Consider the following 22,500-nt stretch of genomic DNA (forward strand, 5'->3'; position numbering starts at 1 on the left):
ACTTCTGTGTAGTGACCAGCAGGGGGCGACTCCTCTGCGTCATGGACGTCTATGAGGAAATGACTCTACTTCTGTGTAGTGACCAGCAGGGGGCGACTCCTCTGCTCCCATAGACGTCTATGAGGAAATGACTCTACTTCTGTGCAGTGACCAGCAGGGGGCGACTCCTCTGCTCCCATAGACGTCTATGAGGAAATGACTCTACTTCTGTGTAGTGACCAGCAGGGGGCGACTCCTCTGCTCCCATAGACGTCTATGAGGAAATGACTCTACTTCTGTGTAGTGACCAGCAGGGGGCGACTCCTCTGCTCCCATAGACGTCTAAGAGGAAATGACTCTACTTCTGTGTAGTGACCAGCAGGGGGCGACTCCTCTGCTCCCATAGACGTCTATGAGGAAATGACTCTACTTCTGTGTAGTGACCAGCAGGGGGCGACTCCTCTGCTCCCATAGACGTCTATGAGGAAATGACTCTACTTCTGTGTAGTGACCAGCAGGGGGCGACTCCTCTGCTCCCATAGACGTCTATGAGGAAATGACTCTACTTCTGTGTAGTGACCAGCAGGGGGCGACTCCTCTGCTCCCATAGACGTCTATGAGGAAATGACTCTACTTCTGTGTAGTGACCAGCAGGGGGCGACTCCTCTGCTCCCATAGACGTCTATGAGGAAATGACTCTACTTCTGTGTAGTGACCAGCAGGGGGCGACTCCTCTGCTCCCATAGACGTCTATGAGGAAATGACTCTACTTCTGTGTAGTGACCAGCAGGGGGCGACTCCTCTGCTCCCATAGACGTCTATGAGGAAATGACTCTACTTCTGTTTAGTGACCAGCAGGGGGCGACTCCTCTGCTCCCATAGACGTCTATGAGGAAATGACTCTACTTCTGTGTAGTGACCAGCAGGGGGCGACTCCTCTGCTCCCATAGACGTCTATGAGTTTCTAGGAGTTTCGAACACATTGTATTTTACTTGATGAAAGTTTATTTTAACCTTTGAGTTGCCAACCAAAAAGCTTCCCCCTCTTATGTCACTGCCCTTCCTCCCGAAACCCCTCCCTCGCATGGGTCTACTTCCTGTCTCCCCCCCCCCTCACCCATCGCCTCGCTTAGCTTCCACCTCTCTGCATTCCGTCCTCTTGGACTCGGGAGGCGACATCGATCGGCGAGCGGCTGCTCCGCTTGTCAACAGCGCCGCCCGATAAATATTCATCCGTCCGAGGCCGCTTCCCTGAGGGGGGGGGGGGGGGGGTGTGGGGGGGGGGGGGGGGCAAGTTTAATCTTTCATGCCGACTCCATAATTTACTGCTGCTGGACTGTTTACTTACACCTGAACACACCACCACACACAGAGTGTCGTTTGTTTATCTCACTTAGAAACCAAATTCACTGCTTTTCTCAGTTAAAAAGAAGCTGATTCATTCTAATAAATACAAGTTAATAAATGATAATTGATAAAAGCTCTTTGGCGGATTGGGTTATTTATTTATCTTATATTTCAACTATTCTGAAGTGAGTTCTCTCACTACTTAAAAACTTAAAGATGAATTACTTTCTAAGATTGTGAAATACTTTAATAATAATTGTTGTTAAAGACTGAAAGTCAGCTTTATTATATTATTATTATAATTGTTTTATCTGAACTAATGGTTCAAAAATCAGATTCCTTCCTCCTCAGATCGTCCTTCTGCCTCCACTTTGTCCTCCGGTTCCTCATGATTCAGAGTGTGTGTCTCTGGTGGGAGGGTTTGCTGGGGGGGGGGGGGGGGGTCAGAGTAAAGATGGTGAACATCAAGGTCACAGTGTGGTGGGGGCCTTTCCCCCCACTGAGCCACTTTATTCCTCCAATAATCATGAAACGTGATCTTCAGGAAGCTTCTGGATTTAAAGTAGAAATACTCATAAAGCAAAGGAAGTCGTGCGTTTCCTTCATTCGTCTTTACAGCCGCTTCAGGTTCTCACCCTTTCAGAATAAAAGCTCAACACGTAGACAATTCAAATTCATTAAAAAAGGAAACTTTAGAAGCGAAAACTCTGTCGAGTCAGAAAGTTCACGCCTCTTTTCATCTTTATTCACCGTAGAGGATGTGATTTCATTTAGTGTTTCAGCATCAGGGAAGAAACAAAAGGATCACTTTAAGCTGTCTGTCACACACACACAGACACACACACACACACACACACACCTCCCTCTGGTCTAGATTTTAGGTGGAAGCCTCTTTTGTGTCTTTGGGTGAACATTGGACAGATGTCACATTCAAAGCCTCCAGGAGAGCTCATAACTCAAACTAAACATGCACTCTGACACACACACACACACACACACACACACAAACGTGCACTCAGACAAAATCAACCCCCATTTTGATAAATGTTTTCAATATGTAGTTGAGTTATTGATCAGTTGAGCTTTTAACATAATGTTTGAACCATAAACACTAGAAGGGGGGGGGGGCGTCTGGGGGGGAGTAGTGTACACGTGCACATATTTTAAGTTCACATGCGTGCGCACACACACACACACACAGTTGTGCATCAACATGCCGTCTACCAGCAGCAGAGCTGGAAGCATCAGACATGAATGCAAGCCTAATTTAATGGAAGGTGCACACACACGTGCACACACACGTGCACACACACGTGCACACGCAGTGAGTGCATCGCCATGGCGATGGATGCTAGGCTAACAGGATGATGAATATCAGCTGTGTTTCTGAGAGACAGAGGGAAGCGTCCCGTCCAGGGACAAAAGGCGCCTCCTCTTTCTTCTGCTTTAATTCTCTGAACACAGGAGGGATTTTTTATTTTAAAATGTCTGTTGAGTATTTTTTTTTGAACTCGTTTTCAAAAGCACGTCGCTGTTTGTTTGTTCGTTTTTCCTGAAAATTATCTGGCTTAAATAATTCTGTGACTGGAAGAAAAAGGCAGAATGTATTTAAAAAAGATGATGAAATGATGCAAACCGGGACCAGGATTCAGTTCTTTTAAAGCTCGAGTCCAGGATGAACCAGAACTCCCCCCCCCGGTGACCTCAGAGGGGGGGGGGGGGGGGGGGGGGGGGGGGGGGGGGGTCACACGCCGACGAGATTCCTTAACGAGCGCCCCGAACAACAAAACCTCGTTAGCCTCGTTAACAGGGCGTCCAACATTCCACTCCGTGGGCTGGTAGAACACCCGGGGGGGGGGGGAGGGGGGGGCTCTTACATCCATCCTCACACCAAAGAAACAGATACTTGGCTGAAGAAGCCGGTTGTTCGAGTTCGAGTTGTTCGATGAGACCACTGCCCCCCCCCCCCCCCCCCTCTCTCAGAACTTCAGGACGTGAATCGTTGGTCGAGGGGTAAAACGTTATGAATGGAATCATTCGATCCAGCACTCCGAGGACGGAAACATCTGAAGTAATATCCACTAGATGTTCTCCTCAAAGTGAAGGCTTTTCCTCTTTGAACATCATCAGGTCCAAAGTAACAGCGATGACCTCGTCAGCCTCAGCTGTTCTTTGTGCTCCAGAACCACAGACTCCGGGTCTTTGAGTCTTTGGGAGACTTCGACGGGTCGCTATGCGTTACACACAGTACACGCAGTACACGCAGTACACGCAACCCAGTACACGCAACAACTGATAAACCCAACTTTCTTTTCCCGGAGGACTGGGGGGGGGCAGAGCGTTGCCGCGGTGACGGACCGAGAGGGCCTGCCAGCTGATGTGAACTTGTCTTTCTGACAGTGATGAAGGTCTCATAATCCATAACTGCGATGTTGTGAAGTCGCCTGAATGCCGCCGGCGTGATTTTACACCAAGAACCTTCTACCCAGCAACACCTGAACGACTCATTTCACACTTCAGGTTCAAATCAGATATTCTGCTTTATCTCAGGACTCGTCCCCCTGGGACAGTCTGTCTCACAGCGTTCTCTTTTTTCATGGGATCTAAACTCATTAAAACAGAGGCACAGCAGACATGAGTCTGGACCCATGGACGAGTTACGCAGCAAGGAGACACCAGGGAAAGACTCAAAGATACAAAGAAGAATCATAAAGAGACACAAGTCTGTTACAAAGAGTCGCAGAACACTAATAAAACTCAACTGGAAAGACTACAAAGTAGTGAATAAAGGTGCTACAAGGAATCTGCAAAGAGACTGAAAACAACAACAATAAGAGGAACTAGAAAATAACGCAGAAATGTTAACGCAATATAGACGTATGCAACACATGCACAAAGTATAAAGTATATAAAAGTGTCACCTAAAGGACCTGTAATCAGACCATAGGGATTTCTATCCCACGAAACACATAAACCCACCACCACTCAAACTCAACGAGTCTGTTACTGATGGTCAAAATAGAACTTAAAACAAGATAAAAACTACATCCTGCAACAAGCCCCGCCCCCCGGCCAGGAGGCGTGTCCACTCACCCCGCGTCGCCGCTGCTCCCACAGATCAGAGCGTCCTTGGCTCCTTCCACCTTGTAGAAGTTGTCTATGAAAACAGAAAATAAAACCACACGTTAGATTCCAGGTGAGAGGAGGAGCTTCCCAGTAGCTCCGCCCCCAACTTTAGCTTCAGGTATCCAAAAAAAGCAAAATATTTAACGTAACCGTGTTTGACGGTGTATTTCGTATTTTTTGTTCGATCGCTTTGAAAGGGTTAGTGACGTTAATTCATACATGTCAACGAATCGATGTGTCAAATGTAATGAATTTATATAAAAATGTCCAACTGCTTTGATGAGAGAAAGTAGTGAAACTCTTTGATTGCGCTTTTTGGAGGTGTTGAAACAGGACATCTTATTGTGAAAATTGTAACTAAAACAGTATTTGACTCAAAAGGTAAGGAGTTTACACTAATTAATACCATTTAATCATTTTCAGAGCAACCCCCATCTGAGAAGAGTTAGCCGAGCTGCACAGACCCACAACATGGTCTCCACGGGGCATCAGGGGAGAGGAGTGAGGGCGGGTGGGGGCAGGGGGGTGTCATTCCATTACTCTGACAGGCCTAATAACCCCCCCTCCCCCTTTTGCATCTTGGTGTGAGAAAGTTTCATGTTGAGATCTACTCTTTAAACTCGGTAGTGCTAATTAGCGCTCCTTGCTAACGGACACATTGGTGCAGCTGCTAATGACCAGGAAGCTGTGGATGGTTCCCTCCTTCAGGCAGACGAGCCGCTCGTTGTTTTTATATATATATATATTATAATATATTGTTTTTCATTTGTTCTGCGCTTGTTGTTCTGTTTGGTTGCCTCTACTACCCCCCCCCCCTCACCCCCCCCCCCAGTAGATCGTCATGACTTGATTGATTGAAAAGGTGCTTCCCATTAATATCAGAGTGGGAACTGTACATGTTCACTCATTGACTCCTCCAACCAGACAGGACGACACGAGCATGATGGGAAATGTTTAAAAGCCCCCCCCCCCCCCCCCCCCCTCCCCGTCGGGCCGATCGGAGACTCTAACAGCAGGCTCTCGGGTTTCACGGCAGCTTTTAGGGGGTCGATACGGGGGCCTGCGGGGGACATTTGTTTGATGGGATCGGCCAACTGCAGATGAATAAAATGAAGGTCCATCAGCCTCCTTTAAGAGGCGGGTGGTTTTAACGAGGTTTCCTCGACTCACGGCTCCCTGTGGAATTAAAACATTTGCTTTTAATAGTTGGGCTTAAATGGTTCTTCATCAATTTAAAGGGATTTACCTGCACAGCTTAACACTTAAACAGGTTTAGTTTGTTTTAAGAAAGCCATCATGATTAAAATGTTAAAAGACAAACACAACTTAACGAGGGACAACACATGAGGGGGGGGGGGGGGGGGGGGTCTGCAATCCAACCAACGATGGCAGCGAGAATCACCCAATCAGGGGCAGAGTAGGACGGGTTTTAATGAATTCGGGGGGGTTTATTTGCATGAGAAGCAACTCTGTATTTTGAGGGACGGGTGGCAACCTTTGGTGGGGCTAGCATTGTAGCAGCTTTATAGCATGTTGGAAATAACAAGCTAGTGTAGGATATTAGAAATAAATTGACATAGCAGAAGAATCCTTCTGTAGATTAACATTTAGAACTCATATGAACATTTGCAGCTGCAGGCAGGTTCAATATTCTGTTCATTCTGGTTCTGACGGCATATTTAAGTGTTTCCATCACCGTGACCTCGACCTGTGTGTGTGTGTGTGTGTGTGTAACTGAATGGATGTGCTTATATACACTGTGTGCGTCCACATGACGTATATTATGCTCCCTGGTCACCATGACTGACATGAAGAATCAAACCAAGTGACCTCCCACGACCTCTGTGTGTGTGTGTGTGTGTGTGTGCGCGTCAGGTCTCTTCCTGGTAAACACACACACACACACACACACTCTGAAACCCTCAGGTGGAACCTTTGTAGAGGATTTTCTACCAGGAGCGGTCTGAAAGCTTCACATCACGCCATCAGGACTAAATGCTGAGGAGCGTCCGCGGCAGAGCGAGCTCACCCTCGTGGTCGTTGAAGTCCCTCAGCGAGGCCCAGGTCCTGTTGTTGCAGTAGAAGGTGGCGTTGTCCGGCAGGCTGCCGTTGATGCAGTGCGCCGTGCTGCGGACGCACTTCTGACGCAGGTTCCCCATGAAGAGCTGCAGGCCGATGAGGGCGAAGACGCTCAGGCAGAAGACGGTGAGGATCATCACGTCCGCCAGCTTCTTCACCGACTGGATCAGAGCGCCCACGATGGTCTTCAGGCCTACCAGACCACGCATATTCACACGGACGTTTGAAATACTTCGATACTATCGATTGAACCAGATGGAATAAAAGGTCCCCTTTAAAGGAGTAGTACACATCAAAACAACAGAAATCGTATATTATCACCGCCTGAGGCTCTATGTTAGCTCAAAAAAATATTTGTATATTGAAGAATAGTGGGAAAAAAAGATCAAAAATCATACTTTGATTGACAGATGGTTCCATCCAATCGTCCGCATGTTTCTTTTTAAGATCCCGCCTTTTGAAAAGACGATTTCCGGTGAAACGACAGGCGTTTGAAAATAGACAAGCATCCTTGGAAATCCAAATACTTTGTCGTACAATAATAGTTTAATGAAATAAATTGATGATGCTCTACATGTGTTTTCGCATATTTTACATTTTTATCCGTTTTCATTGTCTTCTATCGAGATGTGTTCGTAGGTCCTTACATGTTAACAGAAGAATCTGAGGAGCTGTACGTGGCCGGTGATTGGATGAACCATCTGTCAATCAAACCCTCCACAAAGCCGGTTGGGGGGGAGCCCAATGAACAGTCGCCACGAATCTAAGCCCCGCCTCCTCCACGACACGTTACTTCATCAAGTCCAACGTGCACCGGTTACTCTTTAACGTCATTCCTCTTTAAAGTTCTACATGCTCTTTATATTTAATCACCAACCAAAAAGATGGCCGCCCGCTTCAATGAAATCTTGCAGCTGCTTCCAAATATAAAGAATCATGAATATTTTTTACTAATCCGATAAGAGACAAAAAAGCAAGTTAGAAACCTTGAGGTTATGGAGTCAAACCAAAGGGCGGCCATCTTTAAACACCATTGAATCACAATATAAATAAAAACAAAACACAGAACAACAAACTCCTGTTGACATTGAGATTAAAAACACAACACACAAGCAGTGTGGTAAAAACACTAGGAACAAACCACACGTGGGGGGGTTCAGTTGCGCGTTAGTGCTGCATGCTAACATGCACAGTGGGAACATACAGAGGCTAGCTAGTACCTGGATTCAATTCATATTTAAATGTATATTAGAGTTTAATCTCTTTGCTTTAAAGGTATCTAATATTTATTCATAGATTATGAATCCTGTTTTTAAGTCGTCAGCAGATTAGTTCAACGAATCTGAAAGTAGTGCTGATGGAAGTATTCATACTGAAGTACCAGTATTACTAACACTGTTACACAAAGTACTACAGTATTACATATGTACTACCAAAGTATTTATACCACTGTGAAATTTTGTTTCAACAAACAACACGCAATAATCCAGCTTCCCTCAGGTGAGTCTGACTATCAATGTCTGGTGCTATGTTACTGATTGCTATGCTGATGTCATCACATCAAACCATCAGGAGCTTCTGATGTCATCACATCCAACCATCAGGAGCTTCTGATGTCATCACATCCAACCATCAGGAGCCTCTGATGTCATCACATCAAACCATCAGGAGCCTCTGATGTCATCACATCCAACCATCAGGAGCTTCTGATGTCATCACATCCAACCTTCAGGAGCTTCTGATGTCATCACATCCAACTATCAGGAGCCTCTGATGTCATCACATCAAACCATCAGGAGCCTCTGATGTCATCACATCCAACTATCAGGAGCTTCTGATGTCATCACATCCAACCATCAGGAGCTTCTGATGTCATCACATCCAACTATCAGGAGCCTCTGATGTCATCACATCAAACCATCAGGAGCCTCTGATGTCATCACATCCAACTATCAGGAGCTTCTGATGTCATCACATCCAACCATCAGGAGCTTCTGATGTCATCACATCCAACTATCAGGAGCCTCTGATGTCATCTCCACCAGCTCCCAGGAAGACGTCTTTCTGCATACTACCCACGAGTACTCTGATTACTCAGGTAGTACACAGGATGCGTTCAGTTCTTCTGGGGGTGCGTTTGATATTAACCTCAACGTTTTTCACTTCCTCACCTGGAATGACGGAGATGGTTTTGAGCGCTCGCAGCACCCTGAAGGTCCTTAATGCTGACACATTACCCAGGTCCACAAACTCAGTCACATATCTGCAACGAGCCGGGAGACAGAAGCACAACACACACACAGACACACACACACACACACACACACACACAGACAGAAGGGTATGACCACACTGAGCAACAACGAGCCGACACAGAGGGATGGACAGGTGGACGGAGACGGACATGACTCCTCTGAAGGGGAAGTCAGGCGGTGGAAGCTGCTCACGAAGACGAGAACCTGGAGACGAGCGTTTGCTCCGTGTTTTCACTCCGTTCATTTAGTGCCATCAGGTGAACGTGTTCAGGTATTTGTCTGAACAGACTTCCAGAACCACGTATGACTCTGTTTGGTCTTTCATCATGAAATAATGAACAAGGCCAGTGAAGATATCACGTTTAATGTCAATTCATATTTTTACTTTATTTCAGCATTTCTCGGTTCAAAAATATTATTCGATTAAACACAAGATCACGAGAGAGAGGCTTCCGTGGTTAAGACCTAGCTGAAGGGTTATAGCGGTAACCACGGTAACCACGAGCGCCAGGAGTGACTGAGTCCAGTCGGCTGCACTCTGCAACCTCGCCCCCGAGATGGCACTAAATATTTAAGCTACAAAGCTACGCTACGCTGCTGGATGTGTAGCGTTAGCATTAGCTAGCATTAGCTAGCAACACCGTGTGGGCTGATGTGTTCTTTGGATTTTATTCCATCTCAGGTTTGTTTTTGCGTTCAGCTTTCACGAATCTGACTTTTCCTTCTCCGCCGTGTCTTCAGTTTGGCACCGCTGAGCCCTGACCCCTGAAGGGACGGGGCGGTGCTGCCAGACACGGCGGACGCGGGACGGACAAGAGAGGACCAGGTTGCGACGGCGACAGGGCATCTGACCCTCAGTCGCCCCCTGGTGGTGGTGAGGCCTTACCTGGGATGACTGAGATAGTTTTCAGGGCTCTCAGCACTCTAAAGGTTCTCAGCGCCTGCAGGTTCCCTACTTTGATAAACTCTGTTAACAGCCTGTAGGGGGCAGTGCGGTCAGATGTCAACACACAACAAAAGAAGAAAGAAACATAAACAAGGTCGGAAAATACTGTGGTGATTTTAGGAAAACATCAACAGTGAGCAGTTGATTTCATTTGCTTCACTACAAGCAGGAAGTACTTTCACATGTGTGGGAATATAAAAACATAAAAAGCATTTTCTTGTCATGCTGACGTTAAACGTGCACATATATAGTTTCTTTTTCTATAATTAGTACTAATGATAATTATTATTATAATGACTAATCAGCCAATAATGGAACTAGCGGATTAGCGCTATGCTATGCTACGTACACCTGTCACCTGCACATCACATGACTCAGTGTGATGTGTGTGTCCATTCACCGACCATCACTCTGGGTTTAATAACAGAGGGGTGACGTGTCAGGGGCGGACTGTGTGTGTGTGTGTGTGTTCACACATGCACTATCGTAGTGTGTTTTCACTCCACGTGTGTGTGTGTGTGTGTGTGTGTGTGTGTGTGTTCACACATGCACTATCGTAGTGACCAACAACGTGTGTGTGTGTGTGTGTGTGTGTCTGTGGTGACATGTGTGTCACTGTCCCCCTAAAGATCCAACTGACCGCAGCACGGCCCTCCGTTCAAGGACACACACCTACCGACTGTGTTTGTGTGTGTAATTTACTCTTTTTCCACATTTCCCCCTCAAAGACTGAAATTCCCAGAATGCCTTTCTCCCTGTTGACACTTTGTTAACAATCTAAATGAAAAAAGTTTTTATTTGTAGCCGTTACATATTTTTAACTGAATAATAAATTGTTACATAAGCACGTGATTGAATGAACAAAGTATGTTTAGACCTCCATATTTCTTTATTATAATCCTAATATTAATGATATTTTATTATTTGTCTGCATTGCTTTTAGCTGCTGAGAAAAATCTTTTTTTTAGTGCGTATGCAACTTTTTTCATATTAAATAGTTAAAACGATGTTAGTAATGAAACAATGACGCAGCGTCTCTGGTGAAATGTCATAATTACAAAAAGGGCCGAACAAGCACAACGTCGAGTTAAATAAGTGGAATAAGCTTCTAATATCGGGATGACTTCTTAGAGGCTGAAGACGTGGCGCTGAGTCGGCGGATGTGTCCGATGCTTCGCTAATCCCGTCAGCGGCTCTTTCTCTGCCCCCCCCTACCCCCCCCTTCTCTTTTTTTCACCCTGCACAGATGTTTTCACATTAAAAGCCTCCGAGCAGCTGAAGTTGCACAACAGCTGCCCCCGTTTCTGTGAAGTTCATCGCGGATCAAATGAAGCCTTTCATCAGTCTGTTCTTTTTCCATTTGATGAAATATAGAAAGTAGGAGCAGAAGAATGTCGCTCCAGTGTTTATCCAACGTGTGACTCCTCAGTATTTGGACTTTTAGCTGCTGGTCAGCAGTGATTCAAAGGTTCCGTCGGAGAAGCTGTTCTACTTAAAGAGATTTAAACGTCACTGTCAGACTCTGGAGAGGAAGGTGTCTCATGGAGACACTTCCAGGCGCCGTGACTACATGAACAAATAGACCTTTCACACAACTTCCCTATTTGGTACCGGAAATACGCAATCGTCATGGTGATCTTCTTCCTGTCAGGCCAACGGTAAACAACGCTTGTTGTTCCCACAAGGACACATTGTCCTTTTGTCCCCTCCCTGTTGATGGTGATGTTCGATGAACATGGATTCAGGCCATTCGGCACCGAGCACCAAACCTTAGCGTTAAAAAGGGCAGCGCTCATCACTGTTAGCTTGAAACCAGAGGCCCGTTTCCCTGGAACCATTTCACCCTTAAAGGAAAAAGGAGTCGAGATAAAAGACAACTTTAAACCTGGAGGTGATGGAGTTTTCCTCCATTTACGTCTTCAACGTGACTGTAGGTAAATCTTTGTCCTGATGCGTTGACGCGTGACAGGAAGACCACTTCCACATTGATTACGCATTTCCGGTTGTTGTGAAAAAGGTCTTTGAACTACAGGGAAATGTCGACTTATCGCAGAAAGGCCCCGCCCCCTTCGGGGTGACGTGATGAAAAACGACCAAAGAATGGACCAACGCCTCGATTCTAAGGTGGTGGACATTGGTGGTGGACATTGTGTGGTGGACATTGGTGGTGGACATTGGTGGTGGACATTGTGTGGTGGACATTGGCGGTGGACATTGGTGGTGGACATTGTGTGGTGGACATTGGCGGTGGACATTGGTGGTGGACATTGGTGGTGGACTTTGGTGGTGGACATTGGTGGTGGACATTGTGTGGTGGACATTGGCGGTGGACATTGGTGGTGGACATTGGTGGTGGACTTTGGTGGTGGACATTGGTGGTGGACATTGGTGGTGGACATTGGTGGTGGACATTGTGTGGTGGACAGTGGTGGTGGACATTGGCGGTGGACACTGGCGGTGGACATTGTGTGGTGGACATTGGTGGTGGACATTGTGTGGTGGACATTGGCGGTGGACATTGGTAGTGGACATTGGTGGTGGACATTGGTGGTGGACATTGTGTGATGGACATTGGTGGTGGACATTGGTGGTGGACATTGGTGGTGGACGTTGTGTGGGACTCACGCCATGACAATGACGCTGAAGTCCAGCCAGTTCCACGGGTCCCTCAGGAAGGTGAAGGGCCCCACGCAGAAGCCCCTCGCCAAGATCTTTATCAGGGACTCGAAGGTGTAGATACCTGTGAAGGTGTACCTGGGGGGGGGGGGTAGTTAGAGAGCGAGGAGGACAGGAAATGAAGCGGAAAGGAGGAAGTTTGAAGGAGGAGGAGAAGGAGTCAGATGAATAAAGCAAAAGGAAGAAAGGATAAATATTCATCCTTCACTTTTCATTTTGTCCCCAGAAACAAGTTTGACCCGACGGGGGGGTGGCAGCTCAATGGGGGGCGCTAGTGTGTGTATGTGTGTGTGTGTGTATGTGTGTGTGTGGGGGGGGGGGGGCATCAGGCCGACTTTATGTTTTAAAGAAAAAAGGGCCTAAAAGAAACTCAGGCAAAGGCAAATGAGCATAAAATATACTGTAGATACACAACACAACTCCACACACAATAACTACAGAGACACACAATGCACACAAAGAGACACACAACAACTAGAGACAGACGGACAGACGGGCTGGGGACAGACGGTTTGGGGACAGACGGTTTGGGGACAGACGGACGGGCTGGTCTACTCACTCCAGGTACTTGGCCCAGTAGGCCGGCTCTGACATGGCCATGAAGCAGCAGTTGGTGAGGATGGTGCACATGATGAAGAGGCTGAACAAGGTGAGCAGGTCAAGGACAACAAATCTTATGATTATTATACAAGATATATTCATCTTTGCAGGATTCATCCTCACTGGGATTATTCATATCTACTCTACATGATTCACCCTCCCTATATACATACATATATACATACATATACACACATCAGGTTCAATATCAAGACCCTAATCTCTATAAACCTTTTATATACATAAAGAAGGGGGTGAGTGGGCGGAGCTTAGCTGTGATTCATCGCTGTGGAAACGAGATGGAAACGTCCCAGTGTGTCAGAGGCCTGAAATGTACCGATGTGTATGTGTACGTGATGTCTTTTATTCAAATACCCTTTTCCCATTTCGGTTAAAAAAGAAGCGACTAGAACGCCCCCCGTGCCCCCCGCCCGACTCCTGCCACCTTTAACACGGCAAAATGAAAACGCCATTACGGGGGGGGGGAGTAAAAAGAGTTGGGGGCCACTCTGCTCCGATCGGCGTCTAATGGGGAGCTGTAACTTTTCCAAAGTGTCAGACGGCAGCGATACGCCACGTGTCGGCACGGCAACGAGGCGGGCGACAGAGAGGCAGCTCAGCTATAAATGAATCATAATTATTGTAATTTGGCAGAAGGAGCCGGCGCCGCGAGGCGGAGACGTGGTTTGAGCCGCGGGGTGATGATCGGCTGATTGAGAGCCGGCTGTGATGGAGCGAGATAATACGCTTACCGATTGACAAACAACGGGCCTCCCCCCAACCCCCCCACCCCACCGCCACCGCACAACCCGGGAGCTAATTACGGCGTAATGGCAGCCCTGTCGCTTTGACCCTCCCAGGCCACCGTAGCGTAATGTCATTACACCGCCCACCTCCACATTCTTACTTCTTTATTTCCTCCCTCTTTCATCATTCGTCTTCCTCCCCGCCATCACTCACGTGTGGGCACTGATGGGCTTTTACTTTGTTACTTCACTTTGAGTCCGTCATAGCTGCTCCGCTGACTCAGCTTTTATTTTGAAAGAACAGCAAGGATCTGTGCAAGGAGCTGTGGCCCAGCAAGAGAAAAAAACTACAAAATAAGATAAAAAATAGATCAGATGAAAAAACTATGAGTCAGGACAGCACTGATGACATTATTATTGGTATTTTTAATTTGATATAATATAATTGTTAGTATAGCTGAAAAGATGGTTGTATAATGTTGTGTTTCAATATGCAAATGAGGCATTAGCTAATGGTTCCGTTTGGTGTTGGATGAAATGCACAAATTAATATAATAAAGACCTAAACGTGTGTGTGACCTCGTGTAAAACTCGCCCTAAAAAGCACAACAAAGACTGAAGTTCTTTTTAAATGTTCCGTCAAACACGGCACGACACCACAAAGACAACTTCAGTTCACCCCGAAGAAGCAGCACAGCACTCAGCTGGTGGCTGCAGGGCGCTCAGACGGATTAACCTGCTCCCTGAGCAATGCATCATGGGACACAAAGTCAAGTGCGTGTCCTCCAGAGCACAGGCCCCCTGGGAAATGTAGTGTTTCCAGTATAAAGATGACGGCGGTATTAATCAGCTGAGAGAGGAAATGTACATTCTTTTGTTTTCTAGACGTGTGTGCGCGTGTGTGTGTGTGTGTGTGTGTGTGTGTGTGTGTGTGTGTGTGTGTGTGTGTGCGTGCGTGTGTGTGTGTCTGTCCACCTCACTCACAGCTTGTCATTGTGGCGCCAGTGCGGTCGGGCTTGAATCCAGAACGCACTTCATCCCACACACAAACTAAAACTCTACTTCACCACCACAAGTTGTGCCCCCCGCCCCCTGCCTCACACACACTTACTACGCGCACATACAAACACACACGCGCACGTAGCACATCAGCGGCACCACACCTCCGTCAGCGACCTCTTGACCCACTTATCCCCCCCCGACAACAGCAGCGTGTCCGCCGGCTCGACATCTCTCACCACCAGCGGCCGCCTGGCGCTGTAAAAATAGATGTGTGTGAGGCGACGCGGGGGGGGGGGGGGAGCTGTGGGGGATGGAGGGGGGCTCTGTGGAGTTTTGGGTGTTGGGTAATATCTGTCACGTTGGCTCGGCGTCTGGAACCCGAGGAGGACGCCGGCGTGACGCTGCAGAGCGTTTGGATGAAACTTATTGTCGTTGGGGGTTGAGTTTTTTAAACCTCGTACAAACCGCTAATCCAGTGTTACGCAAATCTGAGGCCAGATGTTTTCTGTTTGTTTGTTGTTTATTAAAACACACGAGGAGGCACTTTGCTCCAACCCCTCGACCACTTCTGGTTAAACCCAAGATGGCGTCAGCAGAAATGCCACGAACGAATGAGATGGAAACGTCCCAGTGTGTCAGAGGCCTGAAATGTAAATGTGTGCGTGTGTGTGTGTGTGTAAACAGTAACCACCTCGATGGGAAATATTTACTGGTCATGTTTATAGCTCACCAGACAGATTAAGATCATATCTGGCTCAGAAATACGGCCGACAGGATGAGCCATCTGATTCCTACACACAGACAGACCGTGCAAACACACACACACACACACACACACACACACACACACACACACAGTTGAGATGATTGGTAAATACAGTCATTCCTTTACAGGTTTCTGGAAACCGGCCGTAAGAGACCCGGTAAACTCTCCTCAGGGAGGATTCAGGATTTAGAGATTAATTTGACCATTTAAAGATGCAAAATTACTATTATACCGACTTATTAAGAGTTTATATATTTATGGATATTTACTGTATTTAATGAATGTTATGTGGCCTGTGAGCAATCACATTAGCCTTACATAACAAATGGTGAAAGTATGTTGATTCTACCTGGTTCTTTCCACACAGCCGTTAGCATCCTTTCACTGGTGATGCTAATTGTAGCATTCAGATGGATGACGAGCTTCGTCTCCAAGCCGCTCATTTGTCAGCATATTTATTACGTTTGCCATTAAAGCAGAGCCTTCTGTGAGAGATGACATGTTGAGGGCAACTGACAGTGATCTGGGTTAATTTAATGGACTTTAGTTGTAATTAATGGGTCGCACTAATAAATCATTACTGTGTCTGTAAATCTACAAAAACATATTTACCAGAGCAGCATCATTAACATAAATGTCTTAATCTCTCGCCTGTTTTGGAGCTTTTTCGAAGAATAATAATGGTTTAGTTGTTATATCATGTTAGCATCACTAAGCATAAAGCTTATCACAGGACAAGTAAGCAAAACCCTTATGAAGCCTTGGATTTAACATTTAATAAGCAGTTAGCATTAAGCCTACCACTAAACACTAAATAAGCTAAACCATTAGCATAAAACCCATCACTCCATTAGAGCTGCAACGATTAGTCGACAAAATCAATGACGTTGATGGTGAAAAATTGTCGAGGCGCCGTATGTTATAAAAAGATTCAGAGTTACTGGTAATCATGGCAGAACGGGAGCGTGGAAGGGCCAAAAAAACGAGAACGAGACTTTCAAAAGTCTGGGAGTATTTCATCAGCTAAACAAACCAAACAGTACAATCCAACATCTGCAAAACAGCTGGCATTTCACAGCATCACTAAGCCAACGCACGGACATTTAGAACAGAAGCATCCTGCAGCCACCAGAGCTTCTCCTCATGGTGCGATTTATCGTTAAAGCAACGCTAGCCTTGTTAACTTGCAAGGATTCTAGCTAACGTTATTTCAGTTATGTTATGTGCAATGTAGTAAATCCATGAATTAGCCTGTCTTTTTGTTCGTTCTGAATAGTTAACCTCCTCCAATTAGCATTCTTCATACAAAATATGGTAGAACAAATCATTTCATACACAATTCCGAGACATCTACTCTAGCATAATAAAAACTATGATACTAAAGCGTACAATAATTAAAGCTGTATGTGTCTCTCTTTTAGTACTAAGCAAAGGCACAAATTTGTCCTGAAGCTAAACCATCGCTCAACACTGTGTTAGCTAAACCATTAGCATAAAGACCATCGCTCAACACTGTGTTAGCTAAACCATTAGCATAAAGACCATCGCTCGACACTGTGTTAGCTAAACCATTAGCATAAAGACCATCGCTCGACACTGTGTTAGCTAAACCATTAGCATAAAGACCATCGCTCAACACTGTGTTAGCTAAACCATTAGCATAAAGGCCATTGCTCAACACTGTGTTTGCTAAACCATTAGCATAAAGACCATCACTCAACACTGTGTTAGCTAAACTATTATCATAAAGACCATCGCTCAACACTGTGTTTGCTAAACCATTAGCATAAAGACCATCGCTCAACACTGTGTTAGCTAAACCATTAGCATAAAGGCCATCGCTCAACACTGTGTTAGCTAAACCATTAGCATAAAGACCATCGCTCAACACTGTGTTAGCTAAACCATTAGCATAAAGGCCATTGCTCAACATTGTGTTAGCTAAACCATTAGCATAAAGACCATCACTCCACATAGTGTAGGCTGCCAGTACACATCCACACACCATTGCACAATGAATGTACAAAGCGAGAGAGTAGTATAACACAAACTCTCACACGCGTCAGCACATGTGCGTCAGCACTGAACAACACGAAGCAGCAACGAGGCTTCAGAGTCCTGCGGCCTGCATCCATTTGTTTATATTATCACACACACACACACACTCGTTTTCTCCAGGCTAGAGGGCTCTCTGCTCTGTATCTGACCTCTGACCCCTGACCTCCCCGCAGACGTTTCCCCGCAGTCAGCGGCGGATCACAACAACCAGCCCGCGCGCTAGCAGCCTGTAAGGATATGAGTGGACCAGGATCCTGATGGCGATTCTGCGGATGGGGTGGAAGGGGCTGAAGATGTAGAGAGCTGACGTGGCACTGAAGCGGAAGATGGCCTTCCCTTTGTTCAGGACTATGAAGGTCTGCAAAAGACAGAAAAGAAACACACACAGCGGAGAAAGCAAAGAGGTTTGGGTTTAATTAACGAGGGGAAAGGCTTGGGGGGGGGAATTAATTGACGCTTCTGTCCGACCACAACAGTGTGGACGTGAAGCGCCCGAAGTAGCTCATTAAACTCAGCAAGGGACTGGTTAGCTTATGATTTAAACATCTGACTTGCCTCGTCATCAGTAGAAATGCACAGTCGTACCTTTAGACCTTTACTTATTTAGGTTTTCTTTTATATTTCTTCATGCTTGTTTCTAAGAGAAACTAGAACCTATAAACGTAACCCTTTGTTTAAAACAAAATAATTAGTCAAATGATAAGATACAATATACAGAAATACGATAAAACAGATAATACACAAGGAGTCATTGATACGATACGAATCATTACGACTTGTCACTTTACTGTTGTATAGTCGAACAAAGTGAGAACAAACGAACCAGCGAGTTCTGGTCGTTCAAAGAACTCTTTAAAATAAGCAAAGTGATTCGAAAACGATCCCAAACAGAAGAAAACGCGTCACGCTTCAACGGATCGTTTCTACAGCGGCTCAGCGAGCCCGGCGCCACCGGGCCGACCCCGAGGGGCCCGGCTACGCTCTGGAAGTCTGGAGCACTGAAGGATGAGCTGATGGAGGACCAGCTGGGTCCGTCGCACGAACAACCCGAGAGAAGAAAAGGGACACATGTGGACCTACGGGCGGTTTAGCATCTGGAAGAAGGAGCAAGTGGAGGTGAGGTGGTTGATCGGCGTTAGGTAACACGGGCTCGGAGGTGTGTTTCTGTTTGTTGCTGCAGACTATTTCTGGTTGAAAGCCAGAGGAAACACACCTGAGCTAAAGAGAGAGAGCGAGAGAGGCCACTCGGGGGGAGCTAATCCCCGGAGAGGAACGTCTCCGTTGGTTTCCGGGAGCAGCAGTGACAACGTGTTCTAGATGTTTTATTTGAAGAAGTCCTCAGCGGATCTACGTCTCATTGCCCAAAAAAACTCTACTAAGCTTTGATCCCCTTTGATAAAGAGATTTATTTTAATAAAAGTCCACTACCCTCACACTCTTTACATGAAATTACTCTTTTCAAAATAAACTTCCCTTTTCAGTTGGTGCGGTTTAATAAAAGATGGTTCAGTACATCAGAGGTCAGAGGTCTTTCGTGACGAGGTTTGTAACGAGGTCTCACGGGAAAACACAGCGAAGCTCAGACAGCTTCTAAATCTTCATCCCACCTCCGGTCCTCAGTGAAGAGTCCTCTTCATCTCCCAGGGAGACGAGGTATTTCCAAACACCCCCACGCACACACACACACACACACACACACACAGTGTGGGGGACCTACCCTCTTGTCTTTGAAGTAGTACTGGTCGATGTCCTCCAGGGGAACGCCCACCAGATGAGACGGGATGTCGGCGAAGATGCGCGGCAGCTGTTTTCCTGCCTCCAGGTCGGGGCGGCGCCGGGGGGGCACCACGTCGCCCAGGTCCTAAAAACCCACACAGAAGCACACACACACACACACACACACACCTCACATCTGTCTCCTGAAGCTTCAATGCATCGCTACACTTTATTCAGCTTATTTCATTCCTTCTAGCTCATCTTAATGGTAGCAGTGCTTGTTGGTCAGGGGTGTGTGTGTGTGTGTGTGTGTGTGTGTGCGTGCGTGCGTGCGTGTGCACACCTCCTGGTAGTGTTTGCTGCGTCGGGCCTTCTCCTGGGCGATGCGCTGCTCGATGGCCGCCAGGGAGTCCGGCGTGAAGCGCTGAAAGCTCTCTGGTCCCATTGGAAACACACAGCCAGCCATCTTCTCATCCTGATCCTGCTGCTGACTGGCCCAGTCTACCAGCTGCAGGGGGGGGGGGGGGGGCAATAATCATCTGATCATTTCCTTATTCCTTATGTACAAGTCGAGAAACTTTCCCTCAACATTACCCAGAATGCCTTTCACCAACACTGCCCCAGCAGACCTTTGTGCAGTAAGTAGTTCCGTAGATAATAACAAACATGCACGAGTGTGTATTTTTTAGTGTGTGTAACGTAGTACTTGTGTTGTCTAGATAAAAGTTTATTTTGAAAATACTTTATTGCAACGTCGTAAATTGACTCGTGGTGCTTATAGGACCTTTTAGGACTCTTTAGGACCCTGGGGAGCGTTCACAGAGATGTATGGAGTCAGATGATTATGGGATGTCGAGGTAATGAAGTGCATGCCGACAATAGAGTGTCATCGTCACCCAGAAGAGTGTAAAGTTACACTGAGCGAGGGTGTGTAACAGGTGTGTGTGTGTGTGTGTGTGTGTGTCCAGACCATCTGCCTTGGATCCTAATTGAATGATTAGACAGGCCTCATTTTTCAACCCTTCATGCATTTATTCTTCACAGCTACCCAATCTGATTTCTGAAGTGTGTGTGTGTGTCTTCTTGTTTGTGTGTGTGTTGCTTTTTGTGTGAATGTGTGTCCACATCAAAGGAAATCCAGCTCTGTTTTCCACCCTTATCAAAAGCTGCCCCCCCCCCCCACCACACACACGCACACACACACACACACACACGCACACGCACACACGCGCACACGCGCACACACGCACACGCACACACGCACACACGCGCACACGCGCGCACACACACACACTCCATTCTGCTGTGACTCTCGGTCACGTACACTCTCTCCTTTGAACCTCGACGCTCGTTAGCGATGCGTTCAGGCTCCCTAACGGGCGTGGGAATTATGACATCCACTGAAGGGTGGTGGTGGTGGGGGGGGGGGGGGGTGATGATGTTATTATGTCTACAAAGACTCAACTCAATTTCCCTCCCTCCTCCTCCTCCTCCCTCACTGAGGTGGGCGTACGACTCTCCCTTGAGGTCTTGCACCTTCTCCTCTGGTCTGAAGGCTCCTTGATTCCTTCATTGCTCCTCGTGTGAAGCTGGACTGACAACAAATTACCCAGAAGACACTTTGATATCTGCTCGCTGCGTTTAATGAGCTTTTGTGTGACTCCTCATTGTGTCTCTGTGGTGTTGTTGTTTACGACTTCTTCCTCCTCTTTATTCTGCTTTGGCCTCAAACTTCTACCAGACCTTCTCCCAACACACAGGAGTCGCTTTCCACCGGAACCTCGGATTTAGATCATCGGAATTCATTGAATAAATCAATCAAGAATAATATATATATATAAATAAAAGAAGAAAAATATTGGGGAATGCATTAAATATAATGGACATAAAACAATGGAATATGAGAAAAGACTGTATGAATATGAAAGAAATATAGAAATAAAACATTTAGGTAAAAATAGATGAAATTACAATATAAATAAATACTAAATAATATGCAAACACAAATGTAGAATATAATGTAAATGTAAATATATTAAAATACTATGAAGAATACTTACAAAGGGAATGTGCTGAGGCACTTTATTTAAAATGACGTCTGTAACCAAATAGTGTGTAAAAGGTGACAGAATATAAAGTGAGGCCACTGTATATGCAAATGAGCAGTGTGTCTGTGTGTGTGTCTGTGTGTGTGTGTGTGTGTGTGCTGCAGACATCCAAGAATCATCATACGAATTTCCTTCATATTTCATGTTCGTCGTGTTCAGGCTTCTCCGTAAACATGAAAGTGTGCCGTAATAAACATGCACCTCTATGACAACATAAAGCTTGTGCCACACACACGCACACACACACACACACACACACACACACACACACACACACACACACACACACACACACACACACACACACACACACACACACACACATACACACACACAAGATTCCACTCTTCAAATAAACAGCCACCTGAAACCATCAAAAAGGACGTTTTGTTATCGTACGAAGTCCCTGAACACAACACAGACCCCGTAAACGCAGTCGTCCAATCACAGCCCGTCGGCTCACACCTGGATGTGAAGGTTGGGTAGAGGCCCCGCCCCCTCGCCGTTGGGCACCGCTGCAGCAGAAGTCATGAGGCATATTTCTGGTATCGAGTTGTTTTTTAGGTTAAAAGTCTGGAACCGATGAAAGAAGCTCGTTGTGTGTCCGTGTGTGTGTGTGTGTCCCTGTGTGTGTGTCTGTGTGTGTGTAGCCATGTGCTCGGCGTAGGTGCATATTCTGTCCGTCTTTATTTCATTTCAGCTTTCATCACATAGTTTGTGCCTCTCTCGCCCTCCTTGCTTCCTGTGTGTGTGCCTGTGTGTGCGTCCGTGTGTGTGTGTGTGCACGTATGTGTGTGTGTGTGTGTGCGTGTGTGTGTGTGCGTGTCAAATGGCCTCACGCTTGGCTCGCTCTTTTCTCCTTCAAGCGTTTCTCAAATCTCTCACTCTTGAATAAGGTCAAACTAAGTCCTGGGATCCATTGAACAAAGCACACGCTGAGTTGTTGTTGCGTGAAGATGTGAACGCGAAGGAGGAGGAACCAGAACTCACAACCTGAGGAGGACCAGAACTCACAACCTGAGGAGGAACCAGAACTCACAACCTGAGGAGGACCAGAACTCACAACCTGAGGAGGACCAGAACTCACAACCTGAGG

General features: G+C 46.5%; 1 protein-coding gene across 1 annotated transcript in view; it reads right to left on the reverse strand.

The window, feature by feature from the left end:
• LOC119198592 (sodium channel protein type 4 subunit alpha-like) overlaps positions 1-22,500 on the reverse strand; it is a 71,830-nt gene that overhangs the window by 40,516 nt on the left and 8,814 nt on the right. The window contains exons 2-9 of the mRNA XM_037455946.2: positions 19,640-19,804; positions 19,298-19,441; positions 17,820-17,938; positions 12,968-13,057; positions 12,358-12,486; positions 8,703-8,794; positions 6,482-6,724; positions 4,420-4,483 (exon numbers count right to left, since the gene is read on the reverse strand). Coding sequence (XP_037311843.2) covers positions 4,420-4,483; positions 6,482-6,724; positions 8,703-8,794; positions 12,358-12,486; positions 12,968-13,057; positions 17,820-17,938; positions 19,298-19,441; positions 19,640-19,762 — 1,004 coding nt within the window. The 5' untranslated portion in view covers positions 19,763-19,804. The remainder of the gene's footprint in view (positions 1-4,419; positions 4,484-6,481; positions 6,725-8,702; positions 8,795-12,357; positions 12,487-12,967; positions 13,058-17,819; positions 17,939-19,297; positions 19,442-19,639; positions 19,805-22,500) is intronic.

This window comes from Pungitius pungitius, chromosome 19, assembly GCF_949316345.1.
Source record: "Pungitius pungitius chromosome 19, fPunPun2.1, whole genome shotgun sequence".
NCBI classification, from domain to species: Eukaryota; Metazoa; Chordata; class Actinopteri; order Perciformes; family Gasterosteidae; genus Pungitius; species Pungitius pungitius.